At 36.8% G+C, this 15681-nt stretch overlaps 2 protein-coding genes across 3 annotated transcripts in view; one reads left to right on the top strand and one right to left on the bottom strand.

The window, feature by feature from the left end:
• The window catches only part of ASTN1 (astrotactin 1), a 254516-nt gene extending 248163 nt beyond the window's left edge, over window positions 1-6353 (top strand). The window contains exons 22-24 of one of the 2 annotated variants that reach the window (XR_015748725.1): window positions 57-240; window positions 2020-2322; window positions 5559-6353. Coding sequence is in view for 1 of the 2 variants with exons in the window: in XM_087960906.1 (XP_087817032.1) it covers window positions 57-240; window positions 2020-2254 (419 nt within the window). In the remaining variant the exon portion in view is untranslated. Of the gene's footprint in view, window positions 1-56; window positions 241-2019 lie in introns of both variants that reach the window. The other variant, XM_087960906.1, reaches the window with a different exon arrangement.
• A 2529-nt stretch (window positions 6354-8882) lies between these two features.
• Window positions 8883-15681, bottom strand: part of PAPPA2 (pappalysin 2) — a 169967-nt gene continuing 163168 nt past the window's right edge. Inside the window, exon 22 of the mRNA XM_087960905.1 lies at window positions 8883-14986. Coding sequence (XP_087817031.1) covers window positions 14912-14986 — 75 coding nt within the window. The 3' untranslated portion in view covers window positions 8883-14911. The remainder of the gene's footprint in view (window positions 14987-15681) is intronic.

Genomic DNA, 15681 nt, shown 5'->3' on the forward strand with positions numbered 1-15681 from the left:
CAGAAACCTTATACTGTACATCCATATTTTATCCACCCCTTTCCCCCCCAATCCAGAAATAGCTGATAAGATCTACAACCTCTTTAATGGCTACACTAGTGGAAAAGAGCAACAAACAGCTTATAATACCTTACTGGATTTGGGCTCCCCAAGTCTTCATCGGGTCCTCTATCACTACAATCAGCACTATGAAAGCTTTGGGGAATTCACTTGGCGCTGTGAGGATGAACTGGGACCTCGGTAAGATGCTCCTTCCTTCCTTCCTTCCTTCCTTCCTTCCTTCCTTCCTTCCTTCCTTCCTTCCTTCCTTTCTCCCTCCCTCCCTCCCTCCCTCCCTCCCTCCCTCCCTCCCTTTTTTTCCTTCCTCATATTTCTGAAATTGCTATTTTAATCTTATTTGTTTGTTTGTTTTTCACATTTCTGTAATGCCCATCTCCCTCAAAGAGCGACTTGGGTGGTGTACAATAAAATATTGATATATAAAACAATATGCTGTATATAAAGTTTAAAAAAATTAAAAAAAATTAAGAGGAGGCAAGAGGTTAAAATAAGTTAAAAGTGTTGAACAAGTAAGCTACATTATGGTCAAAGTCATGCATTCAGATTTATGTTGACCTCATGTGCCATTCTAATGAGACTTGGCTCACTTAAAGCATTACAGAAATGAGGAGGCCATTTTCATAACACTGCAGGGATGTGGTCACCAGCAGCCCAATGATCTCAGGTTGCCTAACCATGAGTCAAATGATCATGATATGCTGAGCAACCAGGACCATTCCAAAGGAATTACTTTCTAGCTCTAGCAGTTTCTAAAGCAGGGGTGTCAAACTCATAGTGTCATGGCAGCGTCACATGATGTCTTGGGACTTCTTGTCCCTTTGCTAAACCAGGCATGGCCAGTCCGCGGGCCAGGAGTTTGACAGCCCTGCTCTAAAGGGTCACAGTAAAACTTAGAAATCAGGTGATGGAGCCTCTGCTTCTAGGCAGGTGATCAGGCTATGTGATTGTCAAGATCTATGATTTGCAAATTCTTGCTTAACCAGGAGGGTGGATCATTGCTCTACTTTTTACATTTTTCTCTTTCATACTATTGCTTTTCTCCTCCAGCTGCAGGCAAACATTCCCTTCCACCCCCAAATTCCTGCAAGAGGAAATAATGTTCATAAGAGAGTACTCATTATACTTTTGCCTTTGATCAAGCATGTTCACAGGTTTTTGTATTGCTTCAGTTCATTGAATTGTTGTGACACAAAAGAACTCAGTGTTCATGTTGCAGAAAATGAAGAAACCTCAAACAGAATTAAATTCTTTCAGGATCAAAGTTAGTGAGCAGATAAGGATCTGAAATTGTATATCTCATCTCGTCATTCTTTGCAAAATAAAGGTGATTGTTATGGAATTTCCCTGTCTGTTACTCTTCCAACAATCTAGGATAAATTAGATTTTGTTTCAGATGGAAATTGATCTCCACCCTTATTCTAAATGCAAATGGAGCAAAGAGCTGTACATATCCGGGTCATGCACATAGCCAATTTGTTATGCTTTCTCCAGAATGGGGAGGGAACTCTATTGGCATAAATCATGCTGCCCCTGGATGTACCTCTGAAACGTGCTATGCTACTCTTCTTACGCTCTAGCATGCAACTCCATAAAATTGGTCGGCTATCTTCTCATCAGAAATTCCTTTCCTGAACAATATCACTAAATACAGGAAAAGCTGCCCTTGGCGACCCCACAAAATATATTTCAGGGCAGTACTTTACTGCCTTTTTTTGCCAATGTATGGTCTCACTATCAACCACTAGAATGGATGCAAAGTGCCAGAATCATCTTCCTCCCTTGCCTGCCATCTAGCAGGTTTGTGTACTCCAGTGTAGCTTCTGCATAAGTATTGATGAAGAGCCAGAGTTCAAGAAAGAAGTTTTGGGGTGCCTCAGTGTTCAAGATTCTCATTTTAATTTATTGCTGTCCGACATGCCATATCCAAACCCACTATCCTTCCATTGTTTCTTTCTGCAGAAAAGCTGGCCTTATCCTTTCCCAGCTGGGGGATCTAAGTAGCTGGTGCCACAGCCTTTTACAAGAGCCCAAAATCAGTCTTCAGCGTACAACAGTCAAATTCCTCGCCTGCCGCTACAGTGAGATCAAGCCATATGGATTCAATTGGCTGGAGCTGAGTCGTGACCTGAAGAAAACATGTGAAGAGCAGATGCTGAGCGTTCTTTACAATGACTATGGAGACAAAGACAACTGAGCAGGCTTGGGGAAAGACTTCAAAAGAACTTCCTCAGTATTGGGAAGACAGGGAGTTCATAGTAGCAGGTTGTTGGGGTTTTTACATGGATATTCAACACACCAGATAGATCTCTAATGATAGTGCTGCAGAGAGAGGAGAGAGAGAGAGAGAGAGAGAGAGGGAGAATATATTGTTTCTGTTGACTTAGTTGATTTCCCACATTTGCAAGTGGTGTGATATCTAGTGTGGTTATGGAAGATGTTATTTTTGGAATGAGGGAATTGCTCTGTTCGTTTTACCAAGATAGTCCTTAGTCTTGTGTGGGGAGGTTTACTGCATGTGTGTGATCCACCAAGAAAACACTCCTAGAACAGCGGCCTGTTCCACACAAGTAACACCACTAATACAAGGACACCCACATATGTACATGAAATAGAACAGAATAACCAAAGCTAACAAAATTCTGAACAATCAGCAACAGAAGAAGAATGCAAGCATGTTTAAAGGAAAGGATAAAATAAATAGAATGAATGAACTAAATATCTTCCACAGAAAAGTTCCTTGATGTGATGTCTGCCTCATTTCCTTTCATAGCAGCCATTCCTTTTTTTATTTCACTCTTGAATTTCTTCCTAGGGTAGCCAGAGCATCTCTTTTTGCAGTGCCCGTTTGGATATGCATCACTGAGATACGTTACAATTTAATGAAAGATTTAAAAGATGCCAAATGGCTGAGACCACAACATAATTTAGGAGCTTCCATAGCTTCAAATGCTTCAGATGAAACATATACTAAAAACATAGCATCAGAAACTAAATTTTGACATTAGAAAATGAAAATAAAAGAATGTATAGAAGTTGAAGTCATTTAATAGGGGAACCAATCATTTATATTTGCGCTGTTAGATGTAAATTTAAAATAGGATTTAGAATATCTTAACGCACAGCTATCCAGTCTGCATCAGCAGTTATTAAGACTTGATTGCAAATAGTTCAATAACATAAGTGGGAAGAAAAGCTCATCCATGGTTGTAGAGGTAGAAAGAGAGAAATTAAGAAGCAACTCATCTAATAGGGTTGCTATATTTGGAACAAAGCTTTGCCATCTGGATTATGCAGCTTCAGTCAGTTTCTGTACACTCAGCATTTAGTTATCAGGGTATATTAGATTTATAATTTCCAAATGTATGAATACCTGGTGAACTTCCTTGCAGATGCTGCTGCTGAGCCAGAAAACAGCTGGCTGAGAGGGTCTGTGATTTGCCAAAGAGCTTCACCTATTTTTGGCTTCTACCACCATAAGTTTCTGTCATTTCTTCAAGAGTCATTTAAACCAGGTGTTTCTGCCATCCAAACAGTGGACCCTTGCTGAACATGCCCACAAAGATGATGATAACAGGAAATCTTAGAGCCTGGCGATGTCCAGTAGGATTAATGTCTAGTTATTCTAGAAACCTACCTGTCCAGCTCTGGAGTTTCTTGTTGCCTTGTACATGCTCTGCAAATATTCTGAGCCAAGAACTTCTCAGGGAAACTGAGCTAGAGAAATCTTTATCTGCACCAGGTAATAATGATCTTCAGGAACATACTGTAGCTAGAATCAATAAGATGAGGCATGACTAAATTCAGCTCAGCAATTTGTTATTTGCCAGGGGTAACAAAAGAAACCCCCAAAGGTGAGAGCTCTAATTACGGAAGCCAAACTTTCAGCTTCTAAGAAATGCAACATACTCTTGCTTGTTATAACTCTGGTAGGAATGAGGGAAGCTCAAACACCTGGCAACTCTATTGCAAAAGGCTTTAGCTTCCTTTCATTCCATCACAATCTAAAGCTTCTTTCAAAATATTTGGAAACTTGATAATTAAGTACATATATGTTCTGCCCATCAATATCTGCCTATCCTAAGGACACTTTTGGATTACAAATGTCTGAATATACTTCTAAAATGTAGAGTCTACGTGTAATATCTTAAAAGTTGCTGAAATTCCTTACTGCGGTGCTGTGAACCCGTTCGTGGGTGTGACTTCCCACAGTTGCTCTTCATTAAAAACTCTATCCAATCATGAAGAATTATAAAAGAAGATTCCTTCAAACATGGGATCTCTTTTTCAAACCCATGTAGTGGTCTAAAAATGCCAGGATGATTTAATGAATAGTAAATAGATGCTATGCTTGCACCAGAACTAAAGTATAGCTTCATGACCAGTTTCAAGCATGCACAGCCCTCCTTATCTAATTTGGCTCTGAATGTAGGATTAGTGAGGTAGCTATATCCATGCTTAGGAGGAAATGTTGGTTTCCTCTTATGGAAAGTAATCCTGAGAGACTAATAACTAAAAATAGTCAGAGGGAAATAATCAGACTGCCATTCTGAATGCAAATGGAACATATATTGCCTGCAATTTAACAAAGATGGTATTTACACTCTTTGTATTATACTCTTGCTCAACAATAAGCAAAGGGGAATGGAAACAAAATTTTATCCCTTAAAGTGTTCACTTTTTTATATCAAAAATATTGGTAATGGGTTTCTATCTGAATGCTCTGAAATATGACAACAAATTGCTTATTTCTGTTGAATATTTTCAACTGGAAATGTTTACACCCTTAAAAAGCCTTAGTCCATGAAACATGTTTAAAATTGCTACATTTCTGATGACTACCACTTTCTGATGATTGTAGAGGGAGAAAGGGGTGGGTGTCTTTAAATGGTACAGATGCTTTTTGCCTAATCCCACCAGTGTCAGGAAGATACATAGGCGAATGCATCTGGAGAGCACTGAGGTGCGAAAGCAAACAAGCAAATAAGCCACTAAACATGGTAGCCCATTTTTTTGATTCAATCACATGTGGAACTCCTTGAAATAGAAGAGCCTCTCCCTCCTTCCAATGTCTTAGACAGCTTTTTTTGCCAGTGTTTGTTTTTTTCATTTACCTTCCAAATCCTGGCTCCCAAAATGCTATAGCCATGTGGCTATGTTGAAGACCAGTTTCCTCTTAATTTGTCTCATATCTCAGTTTAGGGTTTCCTTGCTGCAGAATTCTTCTTTTCTACATGCAGCTTTCATGTTTGAATTAGTGGAATATTACTCTTATTTTTATACATACTTTGCACACATAGATGCAAAAACACATCCATCAATTGCAGGCACCTATATTTGTAATGCACAACAATGTTGAAGTCAGAATATCCTAAAAAAATATGCATTTTATTTAATAAGAATTTGACAGTATTTTTAACTAAATCAAAAATTCAGTCATGTCTTTCACAATTTTGCTTCATTGTACCCTGGGTGATAGTTTTGTTTTTGTTTTTTAATAGTGCCACTTGCTTCAGATTGCTCCAAGTCAAAGCAATTATGCTCAATCATCCTATGAACAAGGGATCCTTGATCTAACTTTGCCTTCTCTCTGCCTGAGGAAAAAGACTAAGAAAGGACCACTGCTATCTCAAACTATTTTTTTCCAATTGACAATGTGAGCTTTACCAGCTTGGATATGGTACTATTCATTGGAATCATATCCCTTAACTTGGGCCATGGACCATGTATAAAAGAAGAAAGCAAAAGCTACCTAAACTCATTATCTAAGAGGATTTCAGGAATCTTCCTGATTCTTGAAACTTTTGGACAAGAAGATTTTGTTCCAACTATTAATGTACTTATATGTACTGTGTTGTGAAATAAAAGAGGATTTAGGATACTGACCTACAAATGTAGAAATTCATAGGATTGTTCTGTTATTGAGCCAGTTTTAAAAGCCCTTCATTTGACTATATTTTTATTATTTTAGGATGAAAGAATGGAATCGATTTGAACTTTTCCTATTATACTTGCAAGATTTTATACTGTGTGTTAGCCTAGTTATCTTTTACTTGTTGTGCGGTTAATATCAATTTCATGCCTTCCCCAAATTCAGTATGATTCTCACTTTTTTGATGCTTGAATTCTAACTCAAAAGTTTTGCTACTCTTCTGTAAAGTGTGCAGAAGTGTTTTGAACAGCAGTGTTATTGTTATTCTTAAAAATATTTCAAAACAATCATTGTTATACCCTGTAAAATTCAGATGAACTGAACATCTAACTGAATATTAAATGGCACTGTTAGTAATTTGTGAGATTGAGGAATTACAATGTCTGTTTATTTTTCACACTAACTGATGTCATCTCCATCCCCTCCCCAAAATTGTGGCTATTTTTGCTTTCAAACTCTGCAACCTCATCTGAGCTTGCAAAGATAAGTCTTCACATTTTTATATAGGTCAGCTATTAGGAACAAAGGTGCACTCGGCAGTTTGAAATAATTATCCACTTCTAAAACATTTTGAGCTGAATTATATTACCCTGATTTTGCAATGGTATCCTACAATCTAGCATTACTGAAATCTACTTTTTCAAAGTCTGAGTTAAATGTTTTTGCTTAAATCTGGCTTCCCTCAAAATCAAGAATTTTAGCATTACATGGTCTTCCAAAGTTACTGTTAATTTCACCTTCTCACATTTGATTAGTATCAAATCGAGGATCTTCTTCAGTCCTCTGAAAGATAAGTTTCTTATCTAAATGTCAGAAATTTTCCGAAAAGACCCTGCTTGGCACAGAGTGAATTGTAATAATTGTCAGTGTTTAAATTACTATACCTCTTGAAATACTTTTTGGAAAGCCTCAGCATTGCCTCTTTAATTGGAGGCACCACCATGCTGCTTTTATTTGTTTCTAAAGTGTCTTTAATGCTGATGCTGTCTGCAGCATTGCCTAGTTTTCTGAGCATGATTAGTTTTAAGCCATACTGCAATTTTCTCCCTTTCTCTTGCTTCTATTCCTTTTGAACGAACGATCACCTTAAACTTATATTTCAAGAATCGGAATCATATTTATTATACTTACTTGCCATTTTGTACTTAGATGTTAAGTGCATCTTATTTCCTAAACTCTGAGGATCATTACACAGACAATGAAGACTATGTACTTAATGAACCAATGTCTTTTCTGGGTTTTTTGTTTGTTGTTTTGGAGTGGTTTAAGAAGCTCCATTTTAGCAAGTTCTGTTAATTCAAACACTGTGAGCTTCCTCCTTGAAAGCAAACTGCTTTATATTTTATAATTTCTGCATGCTCCGCAGAAAATAATCAGCCGTTCATTCTCAGTAGCTATCGGCAGCTCTCCAGACACACACCTTGGAATAAGAAGCTTTTCGAGATATTATTTTTCACAGCTCAGTGCACTGTCCCTCGGAACATACAGCTTCTCTGATCAAAATACTCTCTTCCTCTTGTCTTCTGGGCTATGTTATGAGAACTGTCATAGTGGTGGGCTGAAGGGACTGTGATAAACAGTGATAATAATGCCTTTATGCAGAAAAGAACCCTCCTAGGATCAAAGAACACCTAAGCTCTAGAACATTGGGAAGATGCCAGTGCAAGGGCATGAAAAGCCTGCACAGATTACCATTAGGACAATCAGGTAAAGATGTCTTTCAGCTTTGGTGAAGACTCTAGAATGGTGAACCTGATTACCTGAATTTGCAATGTGATGCTTTCAGAAATATAACTGGCAAGGCTAGATTACCTCAATATGCTACGATCCTTGAAATAAGTGGGCATTAAGCAGCTTCCTGTATTATATATGTACAACCAACACAAGAATGCAGGTACACATCTGATTTACAACTGATAGGTAAGGGTAAGGGAAAATCTCAATTTCAGGTCTTTTAGGCCCGAATTGTTAAGTATTAAGACCAAACACACCTAACAATAGCACTGATTTTATCAGAATTGTAATATTCACAAGATAGTATCCTCCAGATCATAATTAACAGATATTAACATATTAAGAGTTGGAAGGGACCTTGTAAGTCATCTAGTCCATCCCCTGCCCAAGCAGGAAATCCTACACCATTTCTGACAGTTGACAGTCCAGTCTCTTTTTGAAAGCTTCCAGTGATGAAGCTCCCACAACTTCTGAAGGCAAACTGTTCCGTTGGTTGATTGCTCTGTCAGAAAATTTCTTATTTCCAGGTTGAATCACTCCTTGTTCAGTTTCCATCCATTATTCCTTGTCTGGTCTTCGGGTGCTTTGAAAAATAGCTTCACTCCACCCCCTCTCTGTGGCAGCTCCTCAAACATTGGAAGACTGCTATCATGTCTCCCCTGGTCCTTCTCTTCACTAGACTAGCCAAGCCCAGTTCATTGTATATTTTAGCCTCCAGTCTCCTAATCATCCTGGTTGCTCTTCTCTGCACTCTTAGTTGCAACATCTTTTGTATAGTGTGGTGACCAAAATTGGATGCAGTATTCTTAGGTATGGTCTTACTAAGGCTTTATGGAGTGGTATTAGTCCAAGACATTGGTAGATCTCCAAATGGGGGGTGGGCATGCTGTGCAAGTCCATGCTGCAATTTGCACTTACATTTCCCAGCTGCTACAACATAACACACAGGGCAGATTATCCACTATAAATTTATGGTATAGTACATTGTAGGGTAAGTGTGCACTTTAGAAAGACATTACTATTACTTCACAAGGCAGTAAAAACACGATTAGAAAAGGATTCTGGCTAAGTCCAGTGATCCAAACAAGAAAAATAGCACCTCTTCATAGCAAGTGTAACATTGGGCCTCAGTCTCTGACAGCCATTTAATACTGCACCATTTCAATCAAAATTCCTTATTTTTTATTAAATATTAAAGTGAAAAACAGACAAAAATATAACCTGTATAATAGTGTATGTGTGCAATGAGGCACACCACCAGTATGGCCATTGTACAATAAATGAACATTTCATTTTGGGGGGAACTATTTAAGGCGGCTGTCTCTTCAACATTATTTTGGGGTTTTCTTCCTTGGTTCCTATTGGGAACAAATTTATCTGCCCATGTGAAACTTTATACATTGGATCTCCAAGAACTTCCATATGCTAATTCCAAGGACTGAAATGTAAGTCAGCTATTGAATTATTTCTTTTACTAGCAAAGGCAGGTCTGCAGCACAGCAGGCTTATATTTAATTTCAGGGACAACGTATTGATATGTATAAATTCTTTTTGCCAAACTACTATCCTAGAGAACTCATGCTGATATGGATTTTTTTTCCTTTGGAAATGCTGTTCATTTCACATCAAAGATAACAAGATGGAGTAAGACACAGATGGATCAGTAGATTATTTAATTTTATAGATTTTTATAAAAAATAATTATCAAATACAAAACAAAAAACAGCAGCCTTGACTGTGAATAAAGCTGTCCTTCTAAAAGGGGACGTGATGTGCTACGTTGCTAAAGGCAATCCCATATTCTCATAATGTAAAAATGAGCAATTCACTAAAATGACCTTTCATCAATTGATATTTTCAATCAACTCTAGTGGAGGAATGTAATACATCTTTGTCCTCAATGCTCTATTCACAGAAATACAACTCCTAACTTTTCAGTATCTAATTTGACATGATTAGCTACCGGTAGTTTAATGCCATTTTAAGCATTAAGAAAAACCAGTCAGTGGGTGAAAGGCTGGCAATCTGTGACATCTGATAGGGCTTGAAGCTGAATTTCAGAATCTCAGGCAGTATCATAAGATGTGACTGAGGCATCAAAGACACAGCAATTGGGAGTACAGATTATCTTGCCCCACATACCAGAAAATGACCAATTTCTTATGACCAATCTTTAGTGTCTCTACCACTATGGGTTAAACTGCTTAGCAGGCACCAAGATGAACTTTGCACTTGTTCCTTACTGAGCAGACCCCGGTGTTTCCTAAAAGACCACTTTGGATGACTTTTGCATTATCTAGAATGACCCAGCAAGCAGCATTCAAAAGGGAGAGGAGATTAAGCCTTCCTCTGGATTCCCCACCTCCTCACCCAACAACGTCGTCTTCTCCATAGTGCTGGTGATAAAGGGAATCTTGTTTCTCATAACATCATTTTAAATGAAAGACAAAAGTGAATAAAAGGGGTTGTGCTGCTGTGGAAACCACCATCCCACTCAATCTCATTTCACCCTCTGGAGAGAGTAGCAATATACACGTGTTCCCAAATATACATGCTCCATCCGTACATAACCAATAAATATATACCTCTTTCCATTTTTTTAATCTGAAAAACTTGTTTTTTAAAAAAGGAAATAAAATTCTGATTTGTAGAGGGTGGTTGGAAGTTTTCCAATTAAAAATGTGTGCTGTGGTTGCCAACGTCTGGTGCACATACAGCAAATCGTGGCATGCTTGCATAATTCTACAGGGTCTACGAATTTTTTCTAGGCGTCAATGCTCCTGTGCCCTTAAATGATTTCCCCTTCATATAATTAGTGAACACAAATCCAGGCAGTAGAACTTATTCCAGATTATTCCAATGGTGCAATCACATTTCAAACATCTGTTTCTACTTAGATGCAGATTATAAGTCTCTGGGTCAAATAAGAGAAGACATAATTTGATATTTTAAGAAAATTATCATTGACTGCAGAAGTAGATAACTTCAAGCACTTTCTCTCTCTGCTAGAGTTCCAACTATACTTTGTTTGGAGAAAGCAACTGTTGCAGAGACATAGCAATTCCTTGTGAACCCAGATAGATGGTTGCAAGTCACACAGAATGTTCCATAAGGTGAACATCTCAGTATGTTCAGGTCTTTGAGCCCATTAAGCCATGTTAACCAAATAGTATTCCTGTGCGTTTTTAAAGTGTCATACTTGGGTTAATTTAGCATTCAAACATCCTTAAAAATTGTAAATGGGCCAGAAAGAGATGAAATTACCCCATTATCTGTACAAATGTCATCATTCCCAGATGAAGAAGACTAAAATGAGGCAATTAAGGTGTCAGACTCAAGGGATGTATGATAAATTTTGGTACAGATTTTATACCAGGTTGACATTTTTATACTATAATTCAAAACCTCTTTAAAAAAAAAACTCCACAAGAACTATCCTATTATAATTCTGCATCACGAAGTAAATACTAAATGTGGTAGATGGTGTCTGATCAAATATGCCTAGCGATGAGGAGAAGCCTATCAGTAATAACCATTCAGAAAGTTTTCTTTCTGGATTTAAATAGATAAAACATGGATTCAGAAAGTCGGTTAGTCACTAATTATTAAGAATTGTGATGTTATAGTAAAGATAGCTAAACTTCTAATTTCTGAGTGTTGATGTCAAGTTTCCTTTATAGATGTTGTGTGTGTGTGTGCATATATTAAGTTTAAAAGAAATGTGGAAGCATACATTGAATACCCATGATGAGGCCATATATACAGTGAGCAAAATCAAGCAGTAACACTTTCCCTGAATTGCATCTCTTCAGACTATTATTCCCTGAAGACATACAATCCTTCTACATCAAAGTACAAAATTGGCTAAAAGATCATTAGTAAACAACACTGTCCTTTATCCTTTGCTTTTCTGACCTGCAGGAAGAGGAAGTACAAGTTCTGTGTGAAAGGTAGCTTACTCTTCAAACAGAATAACCTCAAAAAGACCTAATATAAGAAGCTGATGGGAACCAAGAGAAAAGAACTACATTACACAGGACTACAAAAGTATGTGGAGTTCTGCTAATGGAATTATGCAGAGGAATGCTAAATAAAATTAAGAAGCTACAAAGGCAAACAAAAATCACATAAAATAATGACTGCTGCAGAATTATAGATGAAAGATACTGTATAATGTGCATATGGAGAAAAACAGAAGGAATAAATGGGCTAACAGTTTAGATTAAAATTGGACTATTGAAACGTTTGCAGTAAGATTTTGGAATTAACTATATTGAACACACAGGTAATGGGAAAGACTTATTAGAAGACAAAAGAAAAAGAAACAATTTCATGATTTCAAAAACTGGACACTAGAGGGGATTAAAGTTTTTGGATAGAGGAAAGTTACAAGCCTGTAAAATGTTGCAACATGTTGTAACTGATAAAATATTGAAAGAGACTTTTGAAGAATGAATTTTTAAAAAATGGTAGTCACATTATGAACAATATCAGTAATGATGGCTGCTTCCATGGATATATTATGTCCAAAATATGTTGTTGAGGAAATGACAGGTGTAGAACAAAGTTAAATCTGACCCAATAGAGGTGGCATCTAAAGTAGATTTACAACTGACAGGTCAAGAGAATGATCTAGAAAAGGATGTTTCACAATGCTTCACGACAAAACACACTGGTTGAGATTTTAAAATGTAAAAGGAAAATACAAATGACAAACCAAGAGAGTGACTTGGAGCAAGTGGATTTTGTTTTCTTACTTGACTTAGAAAACAGGCTTGTTAAAACCTTAAACAACTCTGAGCAATCGGACAAAGAATAAATGAAATCAAATCCAACAATACTTGTATGAACTAAAAATTAGAATTGTTTGAAGTAAAATGAAGGAATATAAGATTCAAAAACAAGGTTAACACAAGATATGATATTACTTCTAGTAATCCTTTATACACTTAGTGTTGACATGAGGATTGAAACACTGGTGTTTTTTGGATTTGGTTATAGATAAGTGATGGTATATGGGATAAAGAGCTCAATGTTTATAGCCTCAGAGTGGATTAAGAGTTATTACATTTCTTTGTACTTGTGATGAAAGTTGGAAGATTCTTTATATATCTCTTTTCTCTTTATTATATTATATTATTTATTTATTTATTTATTTATTGCACTTTTTACTTTTTTATTCATTTTTCTCTTTTAGTTTGTATTAGAAATTATTACAATCAAAATTCTTAATGAAATCACATATATATTAAAATATAAATAGCAGTGTTCGAAGAGAAAAAAATGATAAAAAGGTTATCATAAATACTCACTGTTGAGAAATTGTATATAGGTGGTATAAATCTTAAAACACAAGTATAGTTTGCCTACAGAATGGCTGGCTCATTTAATGGGAAGGCTGCATCTGAGTTTGATAAATGTTATTACTATTCTCCTTCAAGGAAAGATAGCAAGGCTGAGCAACACATTTATGGAAGGATTTGTTAAATGCATTTGGGGAAATGTTTTGCAGAATTCTAATGTAAAGGCTAGGAGACACAACAACAAGCAATCCAACTTTATGCCAGGCAAGTAGTGAGCAACCAATTTTTATCAGGTCACTAAGAAATGCATGGATATGAAACAGAAACACATAAAAAAGAAATACATTATACACTTATTTAGAGAAAGTATGTAATAAAGTGAATACATTTAAATCATGGGTGATTTGAAAGTATGGAGTTGAAAGTTGATTGGTGAACATGGTAAGAGGCGTGGTTAAAGAAAAGTACATGTGAGAATAAATAGGAGCTGGTGACTCATTCTTCTTTTACTGTATTTATGGATAACTGTACTGTATAAGGAATCCTTGAAGTGTATTGGTTGGCAGCATGTTTGAAAGTTTTGCAGCAAATGTTAGATGAGAAGGCTGACAGAGTTAACAGTATAGATTTTAAAATTGATGCATCAAAGGTCAAGGGAGCTGTGTTTAGAGCATGTTTGTTACTCATACATAAATACTAAAACTAGACAAAAGTAAATCAGTTTATGTATCTCCCTACAATGTTTACTAAATAATAGAAAATAGAGAAATTTTAAGAGATAATGGCAAGTATTTGGTCTGTTGTGTGGAATGAATGAATGTCAAATGTAAAAATGGTTTTGTTTAATAGGATGCTTCTGCCTTCTTCGTTATTAAGGAAGTGAGACTTCAGAATGACAGAACAAGCATCCCAGTTAAAGACAGCAGAAGAGAGCAGCGTATGACACAGAAGAAAGAGTGATTTGGAAGGGTAAAAATGGATGAAGAAGTATAATAACTGGTGTGGTTTTAAAATACATTACGTTTTTTTTTTGGGGGGGGGGTTCCCCCTTTTATCGTATGCCTTTCATTTCTTTAGGCTACTATTTGTAATGCTGCTTAGGAAATAAGAGGCATGGGTATTTATATATGCCCAGTAAAAAAAAACCAGGCATGGTTTCTTTGTGGTAGAAGTGCAGGCAGATATGACCGATAGAGCATTCTCATATGTGACTTTAATTCTGCAGTTAAGTGTGACATAATATATTTTTTTTTTTGAGGGGGGGAGCAATTACTGCTTTAGATATTTATAAGGGCCTCATTGGAATTCTGCTGGACTTCTGGGAATGTTCATTATATGATCCCACATTTCTAATGTAGTGTATTTCACAGCAGCACGATTTAGTTTACTAAACAGCAAGTAAAAATATTATATAGATTTGTAATAAAATTATGTTTAAATATTTGCAGACAGATCCCATTTCCCTTCCCGCTTTGCTAAATCAAGCTCTAGAGAGGCGGATACCAATAAAACGTCAGAGCAAAGACACAGTTTAGGTGGCAAGCCATTAATGCAGCAAGGAAGGTAGCTTTGAGGCTTGGTTCAGATCCAGTTTGCCAGCAGAGCTGACAAGACAATACAGTATTTCAGTTCTGATGGAAAAGAAGTTGACCACAGATGGTAAGGATGTTTTGTTTTCTTGCTCTCTTCTCCATCTCTCTCTTCAAAATTTCCTTTCTCCTTTATTCACTTACACATCAAGTGCAGGACCTTTATGACCTGACTTCTCCTGAATCCTTTTCTTCAGCCTTTGCTGTTCTCCTATTTATGCTTTCCCTCAAGCCTTTGTAATTTCCTCCAATTTGAGCCTTGGCAGCAAACATGTCCTGGTGGCTGCTGCAGCGGGCTACTGATTTTCTTCTGCTGCTGGATCCCGGCAGGTGCACTCGTCCTGATCACAGCCATTGGGAAACAGAACAACCTGAAGGATTGGAAGAACAGTGGCATTTAGGGAATAGAACAATTCAGGGAAGAATAGCTTAGGGAAGCATCTCTTCTACCCTCCAGTCTTATGGATCGGTAGTACATCCTATTTATCAGCTATTTAATTCTCCAAATTTTCCAAGATGATGCCCAATATATTATAGAGACCAGGAACCTAAGAGCAAAATAGAAAGTTCTGGCAGAACCAAAACAGAATAAAACCAAATCACTTTCCATCTCCCAACACTGACTTAAGATTATTTCCATTTCTTCATTCAACAAGGGCAGGAACTAAATTCTGAGCTGCTTATAGGTCCTGCTCAATTCAAGAGCCTAATTTGAGATATTTGCTAAAAAGCATGATAGTTCTGTTATCCACTAAAGCAACTTTCTTTTCCAGACTTCCACACAAACCTAAGAAACAGTTGAGTTGGATTTAAGAATTGCATTATGACAAAAGACTTGCTTTAGTGATCAGCAGGTGCCATGTGCAAGGACGAGTTAATTCCCTCAATTCTCCTCTCTTTTAGAAAAACATTCAAAATATGGATTTTGAAACAGGCCAGAAGCCATGCCAATTTGAGATCCTGTTTGACTGATGATGAGTAGTTAAAATTTTCTTTTTTGCATAATTCCTCAGGCATTGGTATTTCTCTTTTTGCTGTATGTTTTGATTATGAATTTTATTCTGTG

This window comes from Notechis scutatus, chromosome 3, assembly GCF_049901735.1.
Source record: "Notechis scutatus isolate UNSWTSFEM ecotype Mainland chromosome 3, rNotScu1.2, whole genome shotgun sequence".
NCBI classification, from domain to species: domain Eukaryota; kingdom Metazoa; phylum Chordata; class Lepidosauria; order Squamata; family Elapidae; genus Notechis; species Notechis scutatus.